Source organism: Meleagris gallopavo, chromosome 2 (genome assembly GCF_905368555.1).
Source record: "Meleagris gallopavo chromosome 2, MGAL_WU_HG_1.1, whole genome shotgun sequence".
In the NCBI taxonomy this organism is placed as follows: domain Eukaryota; kingdom Metazoa; phylum Chordata; class Aves; order Galliformes; family Phasianidae; genus Meleagris; species Meleagris gallopavo.
Genome location: NC_139405.1, coordinates 62,190,971 through 62,215,871, shown reverse-complemented (window position 1 = coordinate 62,215,871; position 24,901 = coordinate 62,190,971). Strand labels below are relative to the sequence as shown.

The window sequence follows — 24,901 nt, the reverse complement described above, 5'->3', positions numbered from 1 at the left end:
AGATCAGACTGTCCAGTGTCTCATCCAGCTTGGCCTTGAACACCTTCAGGGATGGGACATAGGAACTTCTTTGAGCAGACCATTCCAGTGCCTCACCACCCTCATAGTAAATAATTTTCTCCTACGAAAGTCTGGGTTGTTATTCTGCCAATAGCTTTCACATGGGATCAGTAACCAGTTAGAGATTTGGTCTTTATCTCTAACATCTAAAGACAGAGAACAGTAATTGAGGCTGAAGCAATAGATCATTGTCCTGATAAAGAACTGGACAAATATGGAATCCCAAACAGAGCAACCCTTCCTTCACATTAGGAGTGAACAGAAACATCTCCCTCCCAGGCTAGAACAAAAATAGTCAGGAACAGTTTGAGTTCTAGTCCCAGCCTACAACCAACCTAGTCTAGCTTCCCTATTAATAAAATAATGTATCTATAACATCCAGTTATGCAAACAGAAACATAGCTCGAGCATTCACCCTACCTAGTACTCCTGCTGACTGGAGAGTGTGTGCATCCCACAGGGCAACTTCTGCACCGGGTCACAGAGATCTTCATTGAACTTCACGGTGAACTTCATAGTGAACAATATTTGAGGTAAAAATAGAAAACAGTGTGAAAACAAACTCAGTCTCTAGATCAATTCATCAAACTGAGTGGAAATGTCTGTTTGCTATGTAAAAGATAATGAGAAAAATTTGGCTTTTGCTCTATTAGCTCAGCCCACTCAGGTAGTCATGTATGAAATTACCCAAGGGGAAAAGACAAAAGCCAGTGCACGAACCATTATTTGCTTTGTTTGGCTATGCAATATACATTACAAACTGAATTAATTTGGAAAACAGAGATATTCATCAGACTGTACAGACTCACTGACTAGAATGAAGCATTGGTGGGAACTGCCTGATTGGAGAGCATGGAGAGTGTCAACAAGAACATGGGACATTCATCAGTGCAATTTTTAGGAGATTGCTTCTCTAGTGGGTTTAAAAGTTGAATTAATAAGCCTTGATTTCTTTATTCATTTTTGTCAAAATGTGGAGAATTTCTAGAGAAGATAAGGGAAATGGTAGTTATTCTATTTTGTAGTAGAATATATCATATAAGAAAAAAATATATATACTTTTTCAGATTCAGAAAGCACAGCTAGGTTGCCGTGAGCTAGGAGTTGTATTACCTACCAAGATATTCAGTCTTTACTACTGCTGTGAAATACAAATGGAATTGGAGTGCCACAGCTGAAAAATCTACTCTCTCTGGCTATTTCCAGTTCAGTGGATCAAGTGAAAGGGAATTTGCATTTTCATATCCAGTTACAATAGTGGCCATGATCATTATGATAGCTTAGTGAAAAACCAAAATTAGCAAATTGTTGTGTTTCTTTGTCAGCATGAACTTTTCTACAGACTCACATCTGTCAGGTTTTGTCAGTGGGGATGTTGTTTTGCCCTTGTGCAATGGTAACATGGATGTGGACATCTGTGACAGTCAGAAATACTTGTTTGAAATTCCCTGTGCAGAAGGCAGTCAGTCAGTGCAGTGTTCTCCAGCTGTGATACAGGGATTCTTTTATACCCATTCTACCTGTTTTCCCTCATAAAGTCAATGATTTATGTGCTGAAGAATGACTTGCTCTCTCCCAATCCAGTCTTGAATTTATTGCTTTCTGAACAGTTTTTCTTCCTTTGTATTTTCTTCCGCCATTATTACCTTATCACAATTGAAGATGATGAAATCAGGAGCACTGTTTGCTCCTCATCAAGAAATTTCTTTTGCACCTGTTTTTTCAGCAGGACTACTTTAAAGCACAAGAAACTCAAGCAGAAATACTAGTAATGTTTTAGCCATAATGGTTTACAAATATATGAAAGACAAGTTTTGCACATAGAGATAATAAGAAGTAGGGAATAAGAAGTAGTGGATTGGGTGGATGTGAATTCTGAAAGACTTAACGGTTCATTCTGAATTTAAAAAAAAATAGTTTTCAGTTGCTTGTGATGTTTAACTTATTCCCAAAGTGCACAATTTTGAATCACGTGAAATGAAAATACTGTGTATGAACTAAATTTCAAATAAGCTTTTTAAACTTCATCCACAATTGTATGAGTTCTGTTGTGATACACGCGCACACACACAATTACTGCAGTAATATTTGAGTTCATTCTTTCTCAGTGTAAATGAATTTGTGTATGATAACAGAAAGTAGGACTGGTTTTACCATGTGTTTTCTATGGTCAGCTTGACCTTAGCGCTGCACTGTTTTTCTGGCAGAGTTGTACATTAGCATGTCTTAGCGTGAGAAGCTAGGTCCCTGCTCCTGCAGCTAATCCATCAGATGCCATTAGCTTTTCTGCTTAGCCTGGCTGGGTGAATGCATTCAAGTACTGTTTCCCTAAGGAGCATCTTTTAGATAAATACCAGAAACATCCACTCACCCAGAATCAATGTAGTTTTTTATAGACTGAGCAAATCTTGTTATACATGTTATTACATTGAATTTGTCTAGTTTTTTCTTTATATGTGCTTTTCTTCAAATTGATAGACATGAAAATGAGGTTCTCGTATGCTGAAAGCTAGTAGTAATTTAACGCAAGCTATTTTCACTGCAGGTAGTCAGTAATGTCTAGAGACAACATACTATTTGTCTTTCTAGTATTTAATTGTTGAGAATATCTTTGTGTATTCCCTGTTCAATTCTGGTGACTGGGAAAGCATTTAGAGACACCCGCTTATATGAGAGCAGAGCAGCCATGTTGAGATGTGAAGGGCTGATCTATTTGCTCTGACTAATATGTTTTCAGAGATGTCACTGATGAGATCTGAAATGTTACTGTAACCAAAGACTTATGTTTTCCGCTGAAAAAATGAGATCTCTGTCTTCCTCGAAGAGAATGATATTGCGATTTTCCTTCTTTATTCTGTAGCAACTTAGTCTGCCTTCTTCTTGCTCAGGTGATCAGGAGCCATGTTCTTTATGTACGTATTGCTTAGCAAAATTGGGCAGTAAACAACAATACAGTGAGTCCCTAGATCTCATATTGCAGTGACCTCTGTTTGAGTCCAGACTGAATGCAAAATACAGTGTTTCAGTGTATTTAAGGAATGTGTAATTCAAGCAAGTTACCAAATAAAATGTCAGTTGCTAAATATCATCTATTTTTAAACTAAATTCTTGCTTCCAGAGAATTTACACATTGTCGCAGCCCATGTTTGTCTTACATGACAGTCAGAGAATTGCATCGAGCAGAATAATATGTAGCATGTATAGGCAGTCTAATATAGAAGTTTTTAGATTAAGGAATTGGATTGATCTTGTGAAATGCTGAATTAATTGCCTAACTCTGGCTTATGCCCCTGTGTTTTCTGGGGAGAATAATTGTCTCTTTGTGTCTCAGTTACTCAGCTGGAAAATAAGGATGTCTTCTTTAGTCTACTATGTTTATTAAGATCCTAACTGACTCAGAACAGGAATTATTCTGATTGTTTTTTTTGTTGTTGTTGCTGTGTTGCTGTATACAGCAAACAGCACAATAGGTAGGAATGCAATCATTAATGTTGCCTCTATGTTTTTACTTCCATCCATGATATCATCAATAATGTGCACCATCTATTTTATCACTAAAAAAGAAAGAGGATCCTCTACTCTATTTCCCAATTATATCTGTATAGTGTCTCTAACAAACGTAAACAGCTCGATTCTTCCAGCTTGACTTAGTTTTGGTACTTTGTTGCTTCAGTTTGGTTTGACTGTTGTTGTTCTCTTTCTTTTATTGCAATGACATTTTTATCTATCTCACTGAGGTCCACCCAACCACAAATTTAGATGCAGCATCAACACAGGAAACCACAAAAGTGCATGGACTTCTCTGGCTGCAGAGGGAAGCAAAGCATTCATCATTATTTCTGCCTAGTTAGGCAGTAGCTGAGGTCAGAATCCTGCTCTATTAGGAATTATTGGCTGGACACATTATGTGGATCAGTTTGGTTCTCTATTTTGTAAACAAGTAAGGAAATCAAGTGCTCCTTTCTCTTTTAAATGATAAGAAACTGATGGCCATCTAAATCATTTTCATTCACAAAATAAATTCATATTAGTCTGAAAAATCAATGCCTGGACTCAAGCTTGCTATTATCCCATATAGCAAGGAAGGATATGGGGTCTGGAAAGGCATTCAAACATGGATATTTTTAAAGTATCTTTTCTTAGAGTAAGTATCTGTCTATACAAAGTGAGAAATAAGTTAGAAAACTGAAGCATAATACCATTGTCAATTGGTATTTTAGCGAAAAAGAGGAATTGCACAGTACTTGAGAGCTTGTGCCTTGGTAATGCAGTTGTGCATAGGGCAGAAGTGTGAAATGATTTTCTCTCACTACATTTCTTTGGAACAGCTTCCTCTGCCGTTTTTGAAGCTATCTCTTTTGCTGTTTAATAGTGGTGAGTCTCAACAGATGAGTTTTGCAGGTCGAGGTAGAAAGAAAGAAAAAATCTACATGTAGACAGAGCAGTAGAGTATGCCTGGAAATATCATCTTCAATAAAACACAGAGATTTCAGATGGAGAGTCTTAGCAACACAGTACAGTGAATAACATTACACATTTAGTGAACTGTTTCCATCACACTGCTGGATTCACAGTCACTTTAAGAGGTAAAATATCGATTGATTTCAAAGGTCAGTCTAGCAGAACAGTGAATAAACAGATTTTTCAGGTCCTTACAGTATGTATTCCTATGTTAACCTTATTAACAGCCCTTCTGGGGTGGCAAGGAGCTACTGCAGAAAACAGTTCAGGCTAAGCTTGTTTCTAATCATGAGAGGAAGGTAAAGACTGTTCTTGCTATAGGGCTGTCAGGATCCTAGCCTCTTTGGAAAAGCTGTGCATAGATACAAAAGACAAATGATTTGCAGGCCTTTGTTTAGATTTCCTCTGTAATTTTCAAAGCCTTTCTCCCAGGCTGGAGAACTGCCACAGTGAGAATATTATTGGGCAAAAGAGCCCACTGGCAGAGAGAGGAATGAGAGGTATGGCCAAGAGGAGTAGAAAATGGTAGAGTTGAAGACACAGAATAAAGAGAAAGTGAAATGGTTCTGGCTGGACAGCTCCCAGAGCAAGAATAAGGGCATATTTAGCTGCTGGAAGCCTCATGGAGTCCTCACAGCAGGACACAAGGCAATCACAGGTCTGTCTGGCACTCTAGTTATACAGCAGAGCAAGCCAGCTGGCTGCCCTGGGTGAGAAATTCAGTCATGAGATAGAAAGGAGGGATAGTGGGAAACTAGGGAACTAGATCCCTATTTGGGAAATTAGGACACGTTTTACTCTTCAGTTTTTCTTCTGCTTAATTTAAGCCACTGCTGCCAAATGCTACACAAGTTCACGAAATGGAGGAGAAAGTGTTGGAACAAAATAAACTGAAAGGGAAAAAAAAAAAAAAAAAACCACCAAATAATGCTTTGAAATGACAGACTTGGATTTCATTGCCACATGAGGGAGATCTAAGCCTAAGCCAGCCCTTTTAGAGCTGTGTCACGTGGAGGAATCCGTCAGCAGACTTACTGTGATGTTTATAATTGAGTTCATTCTTGATGGTACAGGGGTATGACTCCCATCAAATCATACTACCAGGTGACAAGTGAAGACCTGATGGCTTTCCTGGAAAAGTGCAATTAACAAGTGATGAAAGCAGCATTCTTCCAACATAGCAATCCTTCTGACTCCTTCTAAACTTTCCCTGTTGCAGTGTTTTTCCTCTAAAACATATACACCAGTAGGAAACAAAAACAGGTGCAGATATGTCATTTCATGATATATGCCCAAAGCTTTTGAAAGCAATTCAGATTCTGTACAAAGAATAAATGAAGAAGTCAAATGCTTCCTCGGGTGGGAAGATGTACACAGTTTCTTTAATCTATTACATGAGACAAAATTAGCATTTCTACAAAGTTACCTTAAGTAAAATTTGCTTTTACTACTGTGATTATTTCTTTGAATATTAAAAGCAGGATTGCTAGAAAGATTCTGCCAAGGTAATACAGTCTGATCTACCTATTTTGTTCCGTACTGAAATGATCTAATGTACCATATAAGTTAGGATTAAATAACAGATTTTAAGACACTTCTATGTAAAATAATAAAGTACCTCATGAAACAGTCAGTTACAGGCTACAGTTAATTGTTGGTGTTGAAGTATGAACCCCCAGTAGCTGCAGAGTACAAGCACTTTCAAAAGTCCCACTTAATAAGAATCTGTTACAACTCCACAAACAGGTTTGCTGGACAGTTTACTCATCATATGTTCTCACACAAAGTGTGCAAGAAACAATAACTTGTTGTCTAGGATCAAGAAACAAGTTATATATGCTTAAAGCCATTTTTTAATCCCTCATAGCAGGAAGCACACACAACATCTAAGGCTAACATTCAGTTATGCTTTTAGATCCCTGGTTTTACCTCTACCTACATGAAGTAATATATTGTCAAGTTATTTCTGTTATATTCTTAGTCCAGGGACACTAAGTCTAAACATGCCAAGAAATTCAAGCTGACCTCTGATCTAGTGGACTCTCATGCCAAAATATGCATATGCTTAAATTTTCACCTAACTCCCTGCCACAAACAGTGTCAAATCTATTGAGGTCAAACCAGAGCATGTTTCACAGCAGACGCTTGTCCTGTTCTTACTCACACTAAATCTTCTATCATCTGCTTTTGGTTTACAAGCAAAAGAAGCTGCAGTTGGGCTTCTTAAGCACTGACTTACTGAAGTAAAATGTTAATGTTAATGAATGTTATTTAAATTATTTATTTGCATATTTAATTATATTTTTATAATTTTATATTACCCACAGAACGTTATACTTCACTAACAGGGTTTGGCTGTAATTAGCTTCATATTTGTCCTCTACCAGAAACATGTGAAGGCGGTGGAACCCCACATTGGAGCTAGAAACACTTGCACTCAGAGAGGTAGTTCACTTGGCTAAAAGCACAACAAAATCAGCTATTGATCATTAACCATAGCTCAGCTTTCTGAAGCCCTGTCTGACTAATACTTCGTACATATGAGCCTTGGGAAAGCGCCAGCTAGCAGTTGGTTGTGAAAGATAGGGGAATAAATGGGAACAAAACAACTTGCAAATAAATATTCCTGTTGACAGGTTTGTACTGTGATGTGCATGCCACAACATGTACCTGTGCCTACCTCTGTCCATGTGTCTTCATGAGCTCGGAACAAGCAGTGCTGTGTCTAATGGCTGTACTCTTCTTTTTGCTCAGTTTTCAGGACTTTACTTGTTATCGTTCTTCACCATCCTCGTTGGGCTAGTGCTTTATTCCTCCACATCCACTTACGTAGCCCAAGATCCTCGGGTGTACAAGCAGTTTCGAAACCCTTCAGGACCTGTTGTAGACCTGCCAACCACTGGCCAGCTGGAGCCTTCAGTAACATACACCAGCCTGGGGCAGGAGACAGAAGAGGAGCCTCACGTCAGAGTTGCTTAAGCCCGGGGTCATCGGTCGCCTGCTGATGATTCAGTGGAGCTCGTATATCCATTATCTCTGTATTGTACATAGAGAAAGGTATTTACCAGGTGCAGTTACACTGGTGAGCTGCAAGGTAGCAAATAAGGAAAGCTCATAAAAGTGCAAATTAGTTGTTCCAGGGTGTTCATTGCAAGGAGATTCCGTGTCCCTTGTTTATGATGTGAACAGCATCAGAAACTGCTGTATTTGAATCAGTCTTTCAAACTACCTATGAAAGATATTCAATATAGAAGCTGAAATTACAAGAAGAAATTCATGGAAGCGGGTATTTGCACCCACTGAAAGATGTTATGCCTAAGCCACACCAGTTGTGGAAAAGACACCTTTTTACAGCAAATACACTTGTGTAGTCACTGTTGATTTTTCTCTAAGATTTGTTTGTTTGCACAAAATAGATGGGTTACTCATGGTAACAACACCCTGACACATTTTTACTAGCACCTTGAATTTGGTGAGGGAAATACAATAAATTCATCTGTGCTATCTAGTTGCCCTTTCTACGTAATCTATTCCATGAATCCAGAGAAGGGACAACTTACAATATCCGTCTCTATTCTAGGAATAGGTATAAAGTGAGCATTTTAGCCTTTCTATATTTGCAAGAAGTGAAGTACTCTAGCATTGACCTCTCTATGATCCATGGCAGATTTCCTAGCAGCTGAGGTTCTGCATCAGGTGATAGGGAGTTAATTTCTCTGTAGTTGTGACTAACACAGATTTCTTACTTTTTAAATTTTAATCTGTTAAAGAAAAATGCATTTTCTAGTTTCCTATGTATTGTACCTCTCTATGGTAAGATGACATATCATGTGGATCAGGGCACTTATTTTAGATACTCGGTGCATCGAGGGCGCCTTCTACTGTTCCAGTTTGCTCAGTCTCCTGTGGTTCATTGTTCTAACAATAGCTATGTAGAAATTCGTCAGTTTTTCACCAAAACCCACAAATTGTAAAAATTGGGAAAATTATGCGAGGAATTCATGAATAGGAACACTGAACCATCTGCTGATGTAGCACAAAAGCATCCATACCAGCAGGGTGTAGCCAATTATCTTTCATTAACTACAAAACTAGCAGAAGAATTCAGCAGTTTTCTTACATTCCTGGGAATATATGAAAGCAGTTAAGGGTGTGCTCTGCAACTGCAAATCTGCTCCATGAGCCTTATCAGAAGGGGGAAAATCTTAGCTGCAGTCACGAGAATCCACTATGTGTGCTCTTTTGAGAGCACAATGAGAAGTAATCACTATTTCAATATCCATCATCTATTTTTAATTTAAAAATAAGGAAAGGGAAATGGTATAATGCCAAACAGATAGGAAAGAAATCCAGGAGAGCTTGGTTTTATTCACAGATTTGCCACATCTCTGCATCATCTTGGGCATGACTTACCTTCTGTGTGGCTGCATTTCCCAATCTGTATGTAAAGGAATAGTTATATTTTACCTACCTCACAGGGGTGCTATGGGACCAAGTAAAAATGTATTTATTCATTGTATTTGAACATGGGGTTTACAGCTGGGCTGATGAATATTTTGCTTGTGAGCATAAAAGGTGAATTTGATTTGAATGGCATTCTGCTGAGGAAGTCTATCTAAAGTGCAAATGTAGGTCTTCATACTTGAAAAATACAGCTTTCCTATTTCTGTTCTAAAAAAGGAAAAAAGAACAGAAAGCCTGTACTCTGGAGATTGGAAAGGCCGCAGGTCAACCAAAGAGGATGAATTTCTGCTGAGGTAACTTCCATCTTTTATAGTCCTGTTCTGCTTTAGGATTGAAAAGACTTCCCTAAAGCAGACTGGGAGAAATATCTATAGAAATATACGTGAAGTGACAAATGCCAAAATGCTGATGAACAGCAGACATATGTTTTCTCTTACTTGTGCTGTGGCTGAGGAGAAAAGGCGATTTCTGTCCCATCGTGTTTAGGCTGTCTGCCAGGCTCCCGCTGCAGCTGAGGGAAGGGTCTGCAGTATTCTTAAACCATACTCAAAGCCATTCTAAAATCTTCAGTTAAGATTCTCTGATTTTTAAATCAAAAAGAATGAGATTTTTTTTTCTTGCCTTCTGTTTTTAAATCATCTTTAGCATTCATCCTTCCAAGCTTTTTCTCCTAAGCCTTCGAAGAAAAAAAAAAAAGAAAAAAAAAAAAGATTCCACAGAGAAATAGAGTCCATTTTCTGGGAATGTGGAGGAAAGCTCAAATGCTACAGGATTCAAGATTAAAATGAACAAAAAAATTGACCTCCCACACTCAAGAATGATCACCTGGTGCTTCAGGTCCAGGTGGAAAGCACGTGGTTCTCTTGGCTGGAACCCTTGTGTAGAGTGGGCCAGTGAGCATCCTGGGTCCAACCCTGTCAGGTTTCATACCTTCATAGGAGCAGGGGGTCTGGCCACAAACACCACAACACTGTCAAATGCTCGGAGGCAACTGACAGGCACCCGTCATTTCAGTCTTTTTGCTACCTTTTATACCAATTAAATACCTTTCTCTGAATGTTAGTCCCCATGTTGATCTTGAGATCTTTGAGGATGGTGTGTGTGTTTGTTCTATGTTTACAATTCCTTTGTTTTGCATAACTGTTTTGGTTTATTTCATTATTAGTATTTATTTTCAAGCCAAATGTTTGTAGTCCTTCCACCTCTTTCTCTTCATTTTTCTGACACTAACTTGTAGATGTTTGTTGGAGTCTTCTCAGAAAGAGCTGGGCAGAAGGCATGTCCTGGGCACTTTGCTGGACTGGGACATTTACACACAAGAGTTTACGAACCATGGATATCTACGATGTGCCATCTATAGTGATTTTTAGAGGCTATTTTTAAAAGCTCTGTCCTCTGGAAATAAGGTGTGAATGTCTGGGTATACACTCAATGCCCAGCTACCATCCTCTGTGTTGTTTGCACAGGAGGAGTCCCATGTGCAAAGTGGGTCTGCTGCACATTCTGCATCTCCCATTAAAAAAGGTGGGAACTTCAATTAGCACCAGTGTGCTAGTGCTGGATGGACTCTAAGGAAGACAGTAGTATAGCTTTACAAGTATTGACTGTGAAGCTGGGGTCTAGTAAAGGAAAACATTACTTCTGCCTGCTTGTTTCCTGCAGTTCAAGACCTCAGAACACACCAGCAGAGGTTCAGCTATCTAGCTGGCAGCTACTCTTCGTAGATCCTTGCCTGAACAAACTGAAGCCCTGTTACACTGTTGGCGCTGAGCAGCCCTTAGCAAGACTGATGTAATTTTCTGCTACTGGATGAAAACTTTACTGGGAGACAAACCTTGTCCTTGTTCCAGCTATAAACTTTCAAAACAACACAATGAAAGACCAAGCAATTGAAAATTTTGCACCATTGTGTCATATGAAAAGGTTTCAATGTATAGTGTAGAGATTGCTAACTTGTGCTATTAACATTTTGACAAGCGTGTAGTATTGTTTTCTTTTTTTAAAAACCATTTAGTATTCCTGAGCTAGCTACGAATATAAATTTTACCCCATGGGTAGGATTTTACTGTTAAACGCCATAATAAAGCACACTAATCTTGACACTGCAGATGGAAATATGAACCAAAACCAAAACCAAGCAAACAGAATCCCAACCCCAAATCCTGCATAAAAAAAGCTGAACAAACCTTTCTTCATTTTGATATTTGCATGCTCCTATATGGACTGGCTGTGGCAATGTAATGCCTGTATAATGTTTTCAAATAAAAAAAATGCTTTATGAAATTATGGTTATTAGTTTCCTTGTCTTCTTCCTTATTGGTTTCTTAGAATCAAATCCTTTTTCTAAAGCATAAATCTTGACCAAGGACATATTTTTTGTGTGTGTCTGCTGAGGACTTCTTCCCCCTGGGAAGTGGTTAAGCTACAGCTCCTCCTGAGGTAGCAATTGAGGTGCCTGCAAACAAATACCATCAGGCTCACTATCCTACCTGGCCCCCGTTTGCTGCTCCAGAATATTACAGGGTCTCCTGTATGCCCTCTGTCTCACCTGCTGCATTGAAAATCCAGCGTTGCTGCAGCAATTTGTTCCTTTATGTCTGATTTTCCAGTGTGAATGTTTTCTGAGTTATGAAGAGCTATGAAGTTTAGTTACTGAGCACAGTTTTATCATGCTAACAGTTGATTTGTACTTTCCTCCAACTGTGCTCAAGAGTCTCTCCAGCATTACAGAAATCTCTTTTTGTTGCCTAGCTAGAATTCAGCCTGAGTTTCTGAGTCATACCAAGAGTAATTGCTTGGAATTACTCTATAAATTGATTATTAATACCTATAAACAGATGTTTCTTTGTTTAACAACAAACATGTTTCCACCCTGCAGGACACCAAGCACGTTCAAGCTACCAGTCCCCCTTTGGTTTTTCTTTGTTTAGCGTTAGCTCTCCAAAATACTAGAAATCCAAAAGCTGCCTGCTTAACATCAATATGCCATAGCATATGATTCAGGAAGCATTATTTTTTACACGTACAAATGTTATTGTATTAAATCTGCTCCACAATTCAAGATAAAAGATTTGCAAAAGCTTTGGAAATTGTTTGCACAGCCACAGACCTCTTGCCACAGCAACTGCCAGATGGTCACCAAATGCAAACAGCACAGCAGTGGTAGTGACATTAGTGTAAGAGCATTGGAAACATCGTCCTCCTTCTCCATTTTGAACTGGGGGTCATGCACTGCTGCACTGTATTCTGCTGTATTGAGAAAGCCCATTCCATAGGGCAGGGATCACTAATTAGACACAGACTGGCTGTGAGCCATCAGTGTGAGACAAAAAAAAAAAAAAAAGAAAGAAAGAAAACCAATACACAAATTGATTACAAAAATCTAATTGTATCCCTCAGATTTCGCAACTCTCTGTTGTAGCTGGGGTTTCAGTTGCAGTGCGTGGCTCACAGTTTCTTTAGTCCGCTTTGTGACTGGATGGCATAGAGCAGCATCTACATCCATGGCCCCATGAGAACTCTCCCTGGAGTGCAGGAAGGTTGTTGCTGATCCACTCCTCACCAGTTTCCCTTGGGTAAGGAAGATTCTTCCCTGCTCTAAAGCAGCCATGAGGAAGAATCAAAGTTTGGCTCTAAGCAAATGATAAGGCTCCGTGTGGAAAGTCAGCACTCTGCAGCCATTTCTCTTGTGAAAAAATAAACTTGACGTTGTTTAGCAGCATTTTTTTTTCCTATTAGTTCCATTTTTAATTCAAAACTATGCACTGAGTTCCCCTGGTATTTACAAGATCAGAATCTGCCCTTCTGTATATATTCAATAGTTGTAGAATCTTTTTAAAGAATACAGGTATTGCCAATGCCAGTATACTTGACAGATATTTGTGAATTGAAATGAGGTAAAGCTGATTTTATTGGATTGAAAAATTTTATTCTACTTTAAATTATCGTTATAACCCTGATGATAGACTTTTCTATGACTCCCGATTATGTACAATGCTCTCAGGCAATTGCCTAGTGCTACCCTTACCTTAATGCATCATTAATTTCTTACTGTCAAATGCATTATTTATACTAACTATTACATTTTAGTCACCATTTGTTGATAACAATGGGCTTATCCAATTTTTATATAACTGCAAAGTTATCATCAGCATGAAATCTTCCCACCCTCATTACGTGAAATCAGTATACATCTTGTCAAGAGCTAACTATTGGATTTGCCATGGATAAACGCATGACTTTTTAATTCAAGACCTTACTAAAGAAGAAAGAGGTAATGAATATGTGCTGAGTTTACATGATCACTGAGCACTGAAATGCTAAGAAATTCCATTATGTTGGACTTCGAGACACTTTACATACAGAATAGTAACTGATAGTTGATAGGCTTGAATCTTTACAGATGCAGGATGCCTGCAATTCTATGGATCAACATCAGGCAAGGTCATGCATATTTAACTTCATGCTGCTTGTAGTAGCCAGTTTCACAGAAGCCTGGCTTTCTGCCAGGCTCATAGCAAAACTGGCAATCACAATTTGCATATTCTTAAAATGACTGCTTGCCTAAATGAAATTCCTGAGTGAGAAGGGGAAAGAGACTGGAGTAATCACAACAGTAATCTGAACACTCTCATTATGTGACTCCCTGTGAGCTTTTGCTTGAATTATCTAATGTAGTTCTTGGCATTAAACAGATTTGCAAATGCTAAATAGGTCACACAGGTATGCAACCATCAGACTGGATTTTGTAAGACTTTATGTCCCCAGTCTTCTTCTGTGAGTCTACACTCTAATCAAGAAAAGTGAGCCCACAAAGCAGGATAACAACTTTGTTCATTTTAAACTGCTGCAGTTCAGATTTGCCTCACTCAACCTCCCTTCAGCAGGATGCAGTTAACAACCATGTTGACAAGGAGCGTTGGAGTTGCAGGATGTACTCTGTGGTGCAGCCTTGGAGCACACTGCTTCCCGCAGTGCAAGAGGCACACAGCCAGCAGGCAGGTAGAAAAAGCACTGAATAATTGCCTTTATTTCAGCCTTGAGCTTCAGTACAACGTATTACAGAAGGAAACAGAGTTTTTAAGTGAACAGGTGTAAGCTGAAAGGAAAAGATATTTCCCTAATCAAAATACCCCTTGAATACAATTCTGCTCTATGCTATTCCTATTCAGCCAGTGGTATAGCAATTATATGCAAGTCATTCATGATTTGAAAAAACAGGTCTGAGAAAATATGCTTTTGCCTGCCATTTGGCTAACAGAGAAGGTGAAAACTCTTACTTGCTGAAGCTGTCTCTGGTGTTGAAATTAAGAGGGGTGGATGGTGGAGGATGAGCCACAGGTAGCCCTGAAGTCATTGAATGTAGCAAGTCACTAATAAAAAAGCTATATTATTTCAGGTTGTGAAAGTGACATTTAGACTGAATGAGTGATGATAACCTACAGCAGTAGAAAAAAAGAAACAAGCATATAAAGCAAAAATGTTTCCCCTATTTATATAATGACTTAAATTAATTACAGGGTTAGCACAGGCAATCTATTCACATAAATAGAGACCAGCTTCCTCTTCCCAGCTCTTCTCTCCTGTCGCCCATGTTTCCTCTCTGCAGATGAATGCACCAATGGAAGACTTACAGGTTCTTTTTTGTATGTTTGTTTGTTTTGTTAGTTTATTTTTAAGAAAAGAGAAAAAAAGTTTACCCAAGGTAAAGCCGTGATAACTTGCAGTTTCTCCTTCTCCTTGAACAAATGTGAGCTGTGTTTGGTGCAAATATGAGCTGTGGCTGAACTGGTTAGCATTTGACATCACAGGCTGTGAAGAGGGTTCTGAATGCTTATCCTCCAGATCTAAAATTTCACTTATACTGCAGACCTCGCTCCATGAGAGAGAGTAAATATACTGACCCAGGTGAGATTTTTCTCTTTATTTTTCTCCATTTACGTGATCACATTCATCATGTATACTCAGCACACATTATTTCCTAGGTACTGGTAGGGAGGAATGTGTGCCCAAGACAGCACAAGAAAACTTGAACTGATACAACTATCAGACTCTAAATTTTGTGGATACGTGTAGGGCTGTGCTCTGTAGAGTCAGTAGTCTGGCACATTCCACAGGTTTACTTTAATGAGAATTACTGTTGTAAACTGCTGAGCTAAGGAAAGTAATTGCAGCAGCTGCACTAACAATGGCTTCTATCACTACTGTGGAAAGAAAAACATCTCTGCCAGCTACAGCACAGGTATTTTATTATGACAGGGGAATATAGGTAGATTTTGATATGAATACACATTTTTAAATATCTGGGGGGGGTGATGTCCATTAAAAAGATACCCCAGCCCTCCCATTTTAATTTGTATGCTTTCCTTGTGCTTCTACTGTGCTTTCTGCCCACGTGTGACACCAAGAGAACTTTTCCACCTCAGTGTTTGAGTCTTGGAGCAAAATACCAACACACAAGGCTGAAAAAAAGCATTGGCAGCCCCAGGCACATGAAGATCAGTTCTGTGCCTATATCACAGTGTGAAAGTGTTGAAAGCAAGATGGTGTCTGCAGGCCTGATGATGGTTGGGCTGGGTGCTGCCACACCCACATCTCCACAAATTGCTTCAGGATTGCAGCAGGCTGCTGCTAGCCTGGCCCCTCAGTTAACATTATAAGACTTTCTGGAGATAGCTCCTGAAAAATAAGCTGTACCTAACTTGATCACATGGTGATTTCTGCTGGTGGGCTTTTCACTTTTCACCTCAGACTAGAAGGCCTACCTGTCGAGCTGGGCTGTAACTCTGATTGTTCTCCAGGGCTTCCACATCTTTCTGGAGTTACGATGAAAATAAAAATTAGTTGCCATTGAAGACGGAAGAAAAATTCCTCAAACAAGAAGGCTACTATGGGTACTTAACAGAAGTATTAATGTTGCCTTTCTTGTTTGGTTTTCTCCTACCACTCATGAATGACTTTTTAAAAATGTATATTAATATGTAAGGGAAAATTTTTGGTGAGTTGGTTGCTTGTATTGTGGGGAGATAACATTTCTGTGAACATGAGAGATGATCTGTATGCTGGAGCAAAGGGAGAATAACTATCCTTGTTTGGTTTTATTTGTTTTATTCTGTTGATATTGGCTGTCTTCTGTCTTTTCTTTGCAAAACATGAATGGCAATTAGGAAGTATTTGTATCTGAGGCTCCATAAAAGAAGCATCTGGAGTTTGCCAGTGACAGTTTAATCTAATGAGAAGTGCCAGGCACTTTTTATTTGTTATTTCAAAATATTTTCTTTGGAAGAGTTGTAAGACTTTTAAATTACCTCAATCTAATTGTATCAACATTTCTGGACAAAAGCAGCTTCCAGATCTTATGTTCAACATTTCCCCTACTGTTAGCTTCATACTTGGCTTACAACAGGCTAGGAGAATAAAATAAACAAAAAAAAAAAAAGTCACCTCTTTCAGGTCTCATTCTGCAAGGAGAAAAGATGAGGAAAGAAAAATAAAGGGAGAAAAACTACTGAGGCTCTGGACTCCTGTGTGACAGTTTCACCTCTGAAAGTGTTTATTCATGAAACAGTAATAGCTATGGCCTCTTTCTCTCCCATGCCTAGAGATGTGCCTAGAGTGTCTTTAACAGCAGAGCCTAAGGGATACACTATCTGTAACTGTCACTAATGCATTTGGAGGAGAGGGAATGGGGGAGGGGAAAGAAGGAAAAAAAAAAAAAAAAACTACTGCTAAGATACTTGAATATGCTGATTTCCATGAAATTTAAGGTGTGGTCACACCACTCACTGACAACCAGAGGAAGTATGATACCCAAATGGAAGGTGGCGATGAATTACAAACATTACAATGATCTGATATCCAAATTTTCTATGTGTTTACATCTGTGCTAGACTCTAAAAACTTTTAAAGGACATAATTAAAAATGATAAATGGAATAAGCATTTGAAATACACCTGTTCTTTCCTGGTTTTATGTGGCAGAGCTCTTAAAATTTGAATGTATTGCTGTATTTAAAACTAACACTATAAGTGCTGAATTGCTCTTACCGAGGTTTTTTAGAGGTGTTTCACATTTACATCTGTTTATCCAGTGAGATAAAGAAATGTTTTGTGCATTGCATTTAAACATAGCAGCTGCTTAGTAGATCTTGCATTTAAGCAGAAAAGAGAACTACTGAAAAAAAAAAAAAGTAAAATGCACAGATAATTCTTGAAATATATTGTTTTCTTAAGCCTTTAACTGATATTTCTAATTCAGTGGGCTTTCTCATTTTGAATACCAGCCCCTTGTCCCTCCTGAAGGCACCTTCAGGCACCCATACACGTGGAAAAGATTCTACATAAGGCTACTTAATAGCAGACAGCTGCAAACACTGACCTTTTCTGGAGTTGTGTTTTGTAAACACTAAGCTAATCCCCTTGCCTTCTGCTGAGCTGCCAGATGTTGCTAATGCTTTAGAATGGCCACTGTCCAGTCCTTGGAGGGATCTATATGTGTGAACAAATCTCTGACCCTCACTGCCTTTCCCTGCTTGACTGGAAAGCACATTAACATCATCCAGCAAGTCTCTTTTATCTTCTTTTTAATTTATTTTTTTGTTTTGTTTTCTTCTCACCTTTCTGACTTATCCACCGAGTGCTCTTAACTATACCCCTTTCAACTATTCTCTATTTATCTAAATCTTTGGGAATTTAATTCCTTGGTTGCCTTTTTTTTTTTTTTTTTTTTTTTTTTCCTTCCCCCCCCATTTTACCCTTGGGCAAACTTGTTCACTCTTCCAGGTGAATGTTAATGACTCTCAAATTTTGCTCTCCAATTCAGGTCAGCATTCTCTATCCAGACTGAGCTATCTCCTAGCCTAACATTGCTATATGGGTGACAGCACTTGCTAATCTTTTCCCACTGGAGCATCTCACCTCTGTTCTTAATTACTGCAAACCCACAATCCTGCACCCATCACTCCTTTGGATGGATATGCATTTTGTCCTGAGGAGATGCTGCTGCTCGTCTTGGTTTAATTAGTTTCTCCTTAAAGGCTGTTCCTTGGGCACAGCACTTCAGAGGTCAATTCCACTTCTTTTATGCTTCTGTTGTGAATAATTAGGGGGAGAAATAATTAGCACGAGTGTTTCCAGCAGTAGAGGCTTCTCAGTCTTATCACTGAAGTGTTTTGTATTCAGCTGAAGTTAGGCAAGTTGGTGATAGTTGGGGGAATATTTTTTTCCTTAGTACCAGGCAGCTTGTAACCTTTGTTCATTTCCATTAGAACAATACTCTATTACCTGAAATCTTGTAGCAAATTAATGTAACACAGCTGCTGAGAGACCAGATTCTTTAAACAGGCATCAGCTTGTAACACCCTTTTCTCTCTGTAAAGATACTTCTGAGTTCAAAAGGGATTTCCCTTGAAGAGGCAGAGACATGAGGGAGGAAGATGTGGGGAAGGAGAGGAAAGGAAAAGAGACGGAGGAAGCTCTATTAGAAGAAAATCTGACCAGACTGGAGAGATGACCCATAGAGAGTTAAGTCGCAGAGGGGGAAATCGCTTTGGAAGGAAGGAGGAAGAGAAAATGTTGTAGCATCAAAAAAAAAAAAAAAAAAAAAAAAAAAAAAAAAACACAAACCCACGACTGATGGCAAATGGGAGAAACAATGGACTAGTGCTGTAATGGCCAAGATAAAAAGTGGAAAAAGCTCTGTAAATAAGATAAAAAGGAAACAAAAAGAAAAATTGACCCTTCATATAAAACTCTAGTTTGAAACTCAAAAGTAAGCATGGCACTACATGCTGGGAGCTGACAATCTTGTAACTTGATAAGATAGCAACAACAGATGAAAATGCGGAAGCCTGGGTGACAAATGAAAAACAAACACAGGGCAGTGCTAAGAAGAGGTAAACAGAAATAACCATGGGCAACAGAACTGCCTTGTACATGCCAAAATTCTGAAGTGAAAATGAAGCATGAAAGTACACCTCACTAACAGTCAAAATAAAGAATAAAACTACATCACACTGGGGGAGTGTTTTTGTTTTTTTGCTGGGACGAGTTGGGCCGGGAGATGTGAGGTGTCCTTGATGGTGCCTGCCTTCCTTTTCAGGAGCCCCTGCGGAAGACAGTGGAAGAAGCTGCGTGTGGAATCAGGAAACAGGAGGGCGCAAGAAGGGAAAAAAGAAGACTGCAGATGGGCTAAGGGAGAGGCAGCCTGGGCAAAAGCATCTCCCTGTCACCAGGGGCATAGACACGTCGCAGTAGAGCATTGCTGTCACTCTAGATGACCAGGCTGGCCTTGTGCTGGGCAACCTCCCTGTAAGCAGGGCTCAGGTCTTTGCTGTAGTTGGCCTTTTGCCTTGTTGCTCATTTGGCTGCCTGGGGAAGGTGGGCCCTGCGGGCAGTACTCGGTGTGGGTGGAAGATACAGGGGGTGGTTCTGGGCGGTGCCTAACAGGTCACAGGTTCACAAGGTGATCACGTGTCATGGTATATAACCAGTTGTTGCACAGCAATAAATTGGCACTTGAGCTACACTCTATGCATGGGTCTCTCATGTCCCTGTGCTGGGTGGGGTGCAGACAGGTAGGGGCGCTGATGCAGTGTTGCCAGCCGGGCAGGGTTGTGAGGAGGTTGGCAACAGGCTCCTGTAAGGAGGGCGAGAGCCGCCTTCTCTGCACCCAAGAGGGAAATTGAACTCACTGGACCCCGTGGGCACCCTCTAAGCAGGGTAGTGCTGTTTCACTGCTACTGTTCCTCTGGCTGCTCAGCGTTGATGCCTGCTGGTGGCCTGCCCATGTGTTGGCCCATGTGTCACCCTGTACTCAGGGTGCGTGTCACTCCGTTTGGCCTTTGGCCACCTGAGAATCCCCTTGGCACGTTGAGGTCTGTGGTCTCCATGTGGTGGCCCTGGGGCGGGACAGAGGCTCTTGTCTGCTGCTCATGGGTACGGGGACTTTTTTCCCATATGCCTTGGCTGCACTGCCTTCTCCTTCCCTTCTGGAAAGCCATCTCAGTGTGCCTGTGTTCCCCTTCCTTCCCTTGTTTGCGTTTGTATGTGTGACTGCGATTGAACTCTCCCTTTAGGCCTCCAAGACTATGGCTGCAGCTTAGCCGCAGCTTCCCACTGGGGAATGGGGGACACGGTGGATGCAGCAAGGGGGATGTTCTTAGCCCTGCGGGTGGTGCGAGTGTCCTCTTGTCTTGCCCCTTATTTTGCTAGGACAGCAAAGCTGTGTGGTAGTTGTGTGGCCATGGCTGCCCTCTATCCAGGGCTTGGGTCTGTGCCTGCGTGTCCCCCTGTCCTGCTGGTGACATGAAAGCCCTGAACTCAGGGCAAGTGCCACAAGCTGTGGAGCCCTCTGTCCCCAGAGCAGCCCACCCCTCTCCCCCCCCCCGTAATCATGTTTGAGGAGGCTGCCTTTGTGCAGCCAGCCACTTTAGCAAGCTGGTGAGAGCAGCCCTTCCCTGGCCCAATAGAGGGTGCAGGTTGAGATGCTACTCATGGCTGGGGCAACCTCCCCGCTGTGCGGGTAGAGGTTGTTCCTTGGGCTCCTGAAGATGTGGCGATTGTGCTGTGGCCGGGTGGGCCCGCTCGTACCTCGGGCATTGGTGGGAGCCACGTGCTTTGTGAGGCTTTTGGATGTGATGTGGTATGGGGTGCCGTCCTATACTCAGCGCTTTGCGTGCCCCCTGCACTTAGGGAGATGAGTTCTGAGAGACCTCCTGTACTCAGGTGGGTACGCCCGGCCTTTTAGAGGTGTGGGGCTGGGATCCCGACCTCAGCTTTTGGCCATGCCACCCTGCTGCCTGGCCACTGAGAGTTGCTTCTGCTGGCGAGGGGGAAACTGAGCTCTGTGGCTTCTGAGTGTCATCGCCCCCTCCTGTAACCAGGGTCTGGGGGTGGGAGCCTTTGTGCTCTTCTGGCAGCCTGCATGGGATGACTGCTCCATTAGCAGGGTGCGGGTCAAGGTGCCCCTGACTGGGGGAGGAGGAGCCCCCCCTTGGTCTTCTGGAACTGGGGCTGCCCTGTAATTCAGGGTCTGTCTGTGCCCTGGGCTTCCAGGCCCTTTGCAGTGGGAGCGGTGACCAGGGGCCCTCTGTAAGCAGGGGTGCCCTTTGACTGCCGTGTTGCCTGCCCAGCCCCATTTGCCCAGGCTACCTGACTCTGCGGCTTGCTGCAGTGCCATATGGAAGTCCACAGTGCATGGATGTGGTGAGAAAAGTTGCTCAACGTGTTTTGTTTTTGTTTTTTTGCTGGGACAAGTTGGGGCTGGGAGACACGAGGTGTTCCTTGGCTGGGCACTCGTGTGCCAGCTGTGCCAGGATGTTGGGTTCCTCGTTTCCTTTGGGTGGGGATGTTCAGGTGGCGCTTCTTGGGCCTGATGGTGCCTGCCTGCCTTTTCAGGAGCCCATGCAGAAGAAGCTGCATTTGGAACCGTGAGGCAGGTGGAAGGAAGAAGTGGAAGCATAAATCTGGCTCTGTTTTTGTATTAGTTGCCTTCTGTAGATTCATGCTTTTTCCTCCTAACACATAAGCTTCGATTATTCGCCAGAATTATGTACTCCCCTTTCTATTAATTTTTTTTTTCTTGTTTATGTCATGTCCGCCTCTGGATTTTTTTTCTCCTACTTTTTATGTATTTGTGATCACTTTGTTTTATTTTCTCTTTAAAGTGAGCTTCAAGTACTTCACCCTTATGTTTCTAATCCAGATCTACTTGAGCCTCTTCAGTCTTTGCTGTTACCACCTTCATAGGGCATTTGCCACCATCCAGTAGCCAGTGTAAAGGTAGAGCTCTGGCCATTCTCTGAAAATTGAATTTTCAGAAACAAATGCCATCTAGGTGTTTTTAAATATTTTTAATTTCCTTCAGTAACTTCTGCAATTTGTCTTGAGGACAGCAGCCTTCCATCTCCAGTGCTTTCCCACAGTGCAACCATCAACGAACAAGGCATATTGTAATTTTCTGGTAATTTATTATATAGTGGAGCTTCTTTAGCACATATCACCATCTCCTCTTCTAGCAATTTTCTTAAATCTTTGCCTTTGGGCCAATCCGTAATCACTTCAAAGATTCTCAGATGACTGAGATTCCCTATTTGAGCCCGCTGTGCGATCAGTGCAATCAACTTACTCCACTTAGCATCAATAGCATGATGTGTGGAGGGGACACTCCTTTTGACTGCTGGCTGAAATTTCAAGGTGCCAAAAGGAACTGTGCTTCAGTACCAACTGCTTGTGAAGCAGCTTGTGACCTCAAGAGAAGCATCCTCTGAGAGACCAGACCTGGTAGACAGCTGCCTTATGCTCTGTATCTCCTAGGCAGCTATACTGAAAGCCCACCTATACCCTTTTGAGTCCTTGAAGTACCATCTTCTTAGATAACTATACCGAGGATGCATGGAGCCTCTGGGCCAGTTGCAATTGAGTGCTTTTGCCACTAATTTCTTGTTAGGCTCATTTTGACCTCCAATATAGTTTGCTCTTGGGATCACTCTATCCCTGCAGAAAAATAAATGGGTTTGGTCCTTTTATAATGTGATATCATTTGAGTATGCTGTGCACTGGTATCAACTAGAGCATTACATTTCTGTGGATCCTGTGTGCCAGGCCACCCAGTCCACTCAGTCCAATAAACCTGACTGTCCACCTGGCTGGAGGCAGAGCCTCTTTAGCTTTAGTTAGTGTACTGATTGTTCATCTCTCACTTATAAGCACCAGAAGGCTCATTGTCATTCTCAGAGATAAGGTTGGACCATCTTACCATCTTCTCAATGTGGAGAACTGCCTGCTGGAAGCTAGAACTGTGGTCTTCCTGGAAGCACCCTCTCTTGTGATTGTTTTCCATTGCAACTCCCATATCTGTGCCCATAACGCTGAGGTGGGTTTTCCGTCCCACCTTCTCATATCCTCTCCATGGTCACATACATAAAACCCCAGGATGGTATATGGTGTGTACCCACTATATCCTCTCTCTGGAGCAGAGGAATGCTTGCTTCCAATAGATGAGATGTTAATTTGTACTGGTGGAGTGCAGAGCATATTGTCTTTGAATTGCTGGAACTCCTGGGAGTTTCCACAGCCAAGATACAGGCCCATAGGGGAGGGTGCAAGACTATCTTCATATCGTCAAAAAAGGCTGGCCACTTCATCTACTGTTGGTCTTTTGTTATCTTTCCTGTTCATTCCAACCAGGGTGCTGGCATGTGGTGATGGTGCACTCCATACAATGGTTTCTGGTTTATAAATAAAAAAAATCTTAGAATGATGTTTGTTTATTTTGGAGTCTTTGTGTGTAAGAATTGTACCATCTTGTACATGCTTATGTATCCATAAGCAATAAAACATCTTCATTTTAATATCTAATACTTAAAAATTAGAAAGTCGTTCCAGCCAGGTCATTCTTCCATATTTACCTCTCTATGCAGAACTATTTGTATCTGGTCTATCTGCCAAGGGAAAAATAAATATATAAATAAAAATAAAAAATTGACACAATGTGTTCAGCTGCCATAGTTCAGTTCATTGTTTTGTTTCTCTATTTTCTGCAACAGCAGTTGAAGTTTTAATTCTTTTTTCGATGTCTGCATCCAAAACGTCGTTCCTGCTCTTTCCACAGAAATGAATTAGCAATTGGTTTGATTTCCCTTCCTTCAGCCTTTTCATCTTCTTAACCCTGTAACTACACACTGGAAATGTGTGTAATTTGAAGATTAATGCGTTAATGTTGTGCATTAATGAAAGAATTCAGTAAGCTTCTGTCTATTAGCTGTTCGCTCTGAATCACTTTCAAATTATCTGTGTATTAAAAGCAGGCAAGTAAGGTTAAATTTGAGTTAATCTGTATTTACCTCTAATTGTTTACTGCAGTGGCTGTGATGCGTCCACTCTTTACTTTGGGATCAGGTGGTTTATTTCATCTTTTTTCTTTTTGAAAACAATTCACTCTGTCAAAAAATAGTTAACACAGAGTTACAATGGGAATTAAAAATCCAAACAAGATGAGTTCAACTGTAAGAGAGAAATGATTGTGCTGAATAGGTTTACTTTCTCCATGGAAATTACATCGCTGTGCCAATCCTTCAGTTTTTCTTTTGTCATTTATAACATTTTGGCCTACAATGAAGACTTCTTAAACTATAACTGAATTTCAGGATTTATCTTTTCATTTGCAATTAGTCAAACAGAGGATTTATCCCTTAAGAAGTTTATGAATGAGTGCATTTGTACCCGATTGATACAGCTGTTTTTAATAGAAACACAATGGAAAGCTTTAATACTTAGAAAATTTTTCCTAGTGAAATAAGTAGCTAAACCCTTTCTGACAGTTGACATTTAGATTTGTGAGTTGACACAAATGATTTTTCTAACTGAGTTCAAGTGTTAAGCATGAAAGAAAACCTCAGACGTGCACTGCAGCTCTGGTAAATATGGTCTCCTTCTTTTATATGCAAAGCAACTGTATATTGTCTGAGTTTTATCTTGGTTCTCTTGGAGTAAAAGGCAATTCTTTATATGTAAGTATGAATACATAACATGTATTTCCCTTCTTTCTATTCATTCATTCAAGGACATGTAGTAGCTCGCTACGTGGATGCTTGCTCTACATGTACAATACAGTCACCATATAATTGTTTATGAAGGGGCAGAGGCAACAATAGGATGTGAGAAATAAGAATAAAAATGCATGTTATGAACAAAGCTGACTGGATAGAAGGTGGAAGGAGTATGTGTCTGACCTGGGTGTTGTCTTTTGTTCACAGATGTGCCTTACGCACACTGATACAAGGTTTGGAATGCAGCAGTCTTCTCTGGCTGTGGCTTTCAGCAGGTCCCCAGTGAGAAGGAATGAGGTCCCCAAGACACAGCACAATGTGACCCCAGAAGGCAGAGAGAAAACTGAACACAAATGCAGGGTAGAAGTA

At 40.7% G+C, this 24,901-nt stretch overlaps 1 protein-coding gene across 2 annotated transcripts in view; it reads left to right on the top strand.

The window, feature by feature from the left end:
• The window catches only part of SLC35F1 (solute carrier family 35 member F1), a 237,089-nt gene extending 225,821 nt beyond the window's left edge, over positions 1-11,268 (top strand). For both annotated transcript variants that reach the window (XM_085217415.1, XM_085217414.1), the window contains one exon: positions 7,276-11,268. In XM_085217415.1, the coding sequence (XP_085073541.1) occupies positions 7,276-7,526 (251 nt within the window). In that variant the 3' untranslated portion in view covers positions 7,527-11,268. The remainder of the gene's footprint in view (positions 1-7,275) is intronic.
• Positions 11,269-24,901: the final 13,633 nt, after the last annotated feature.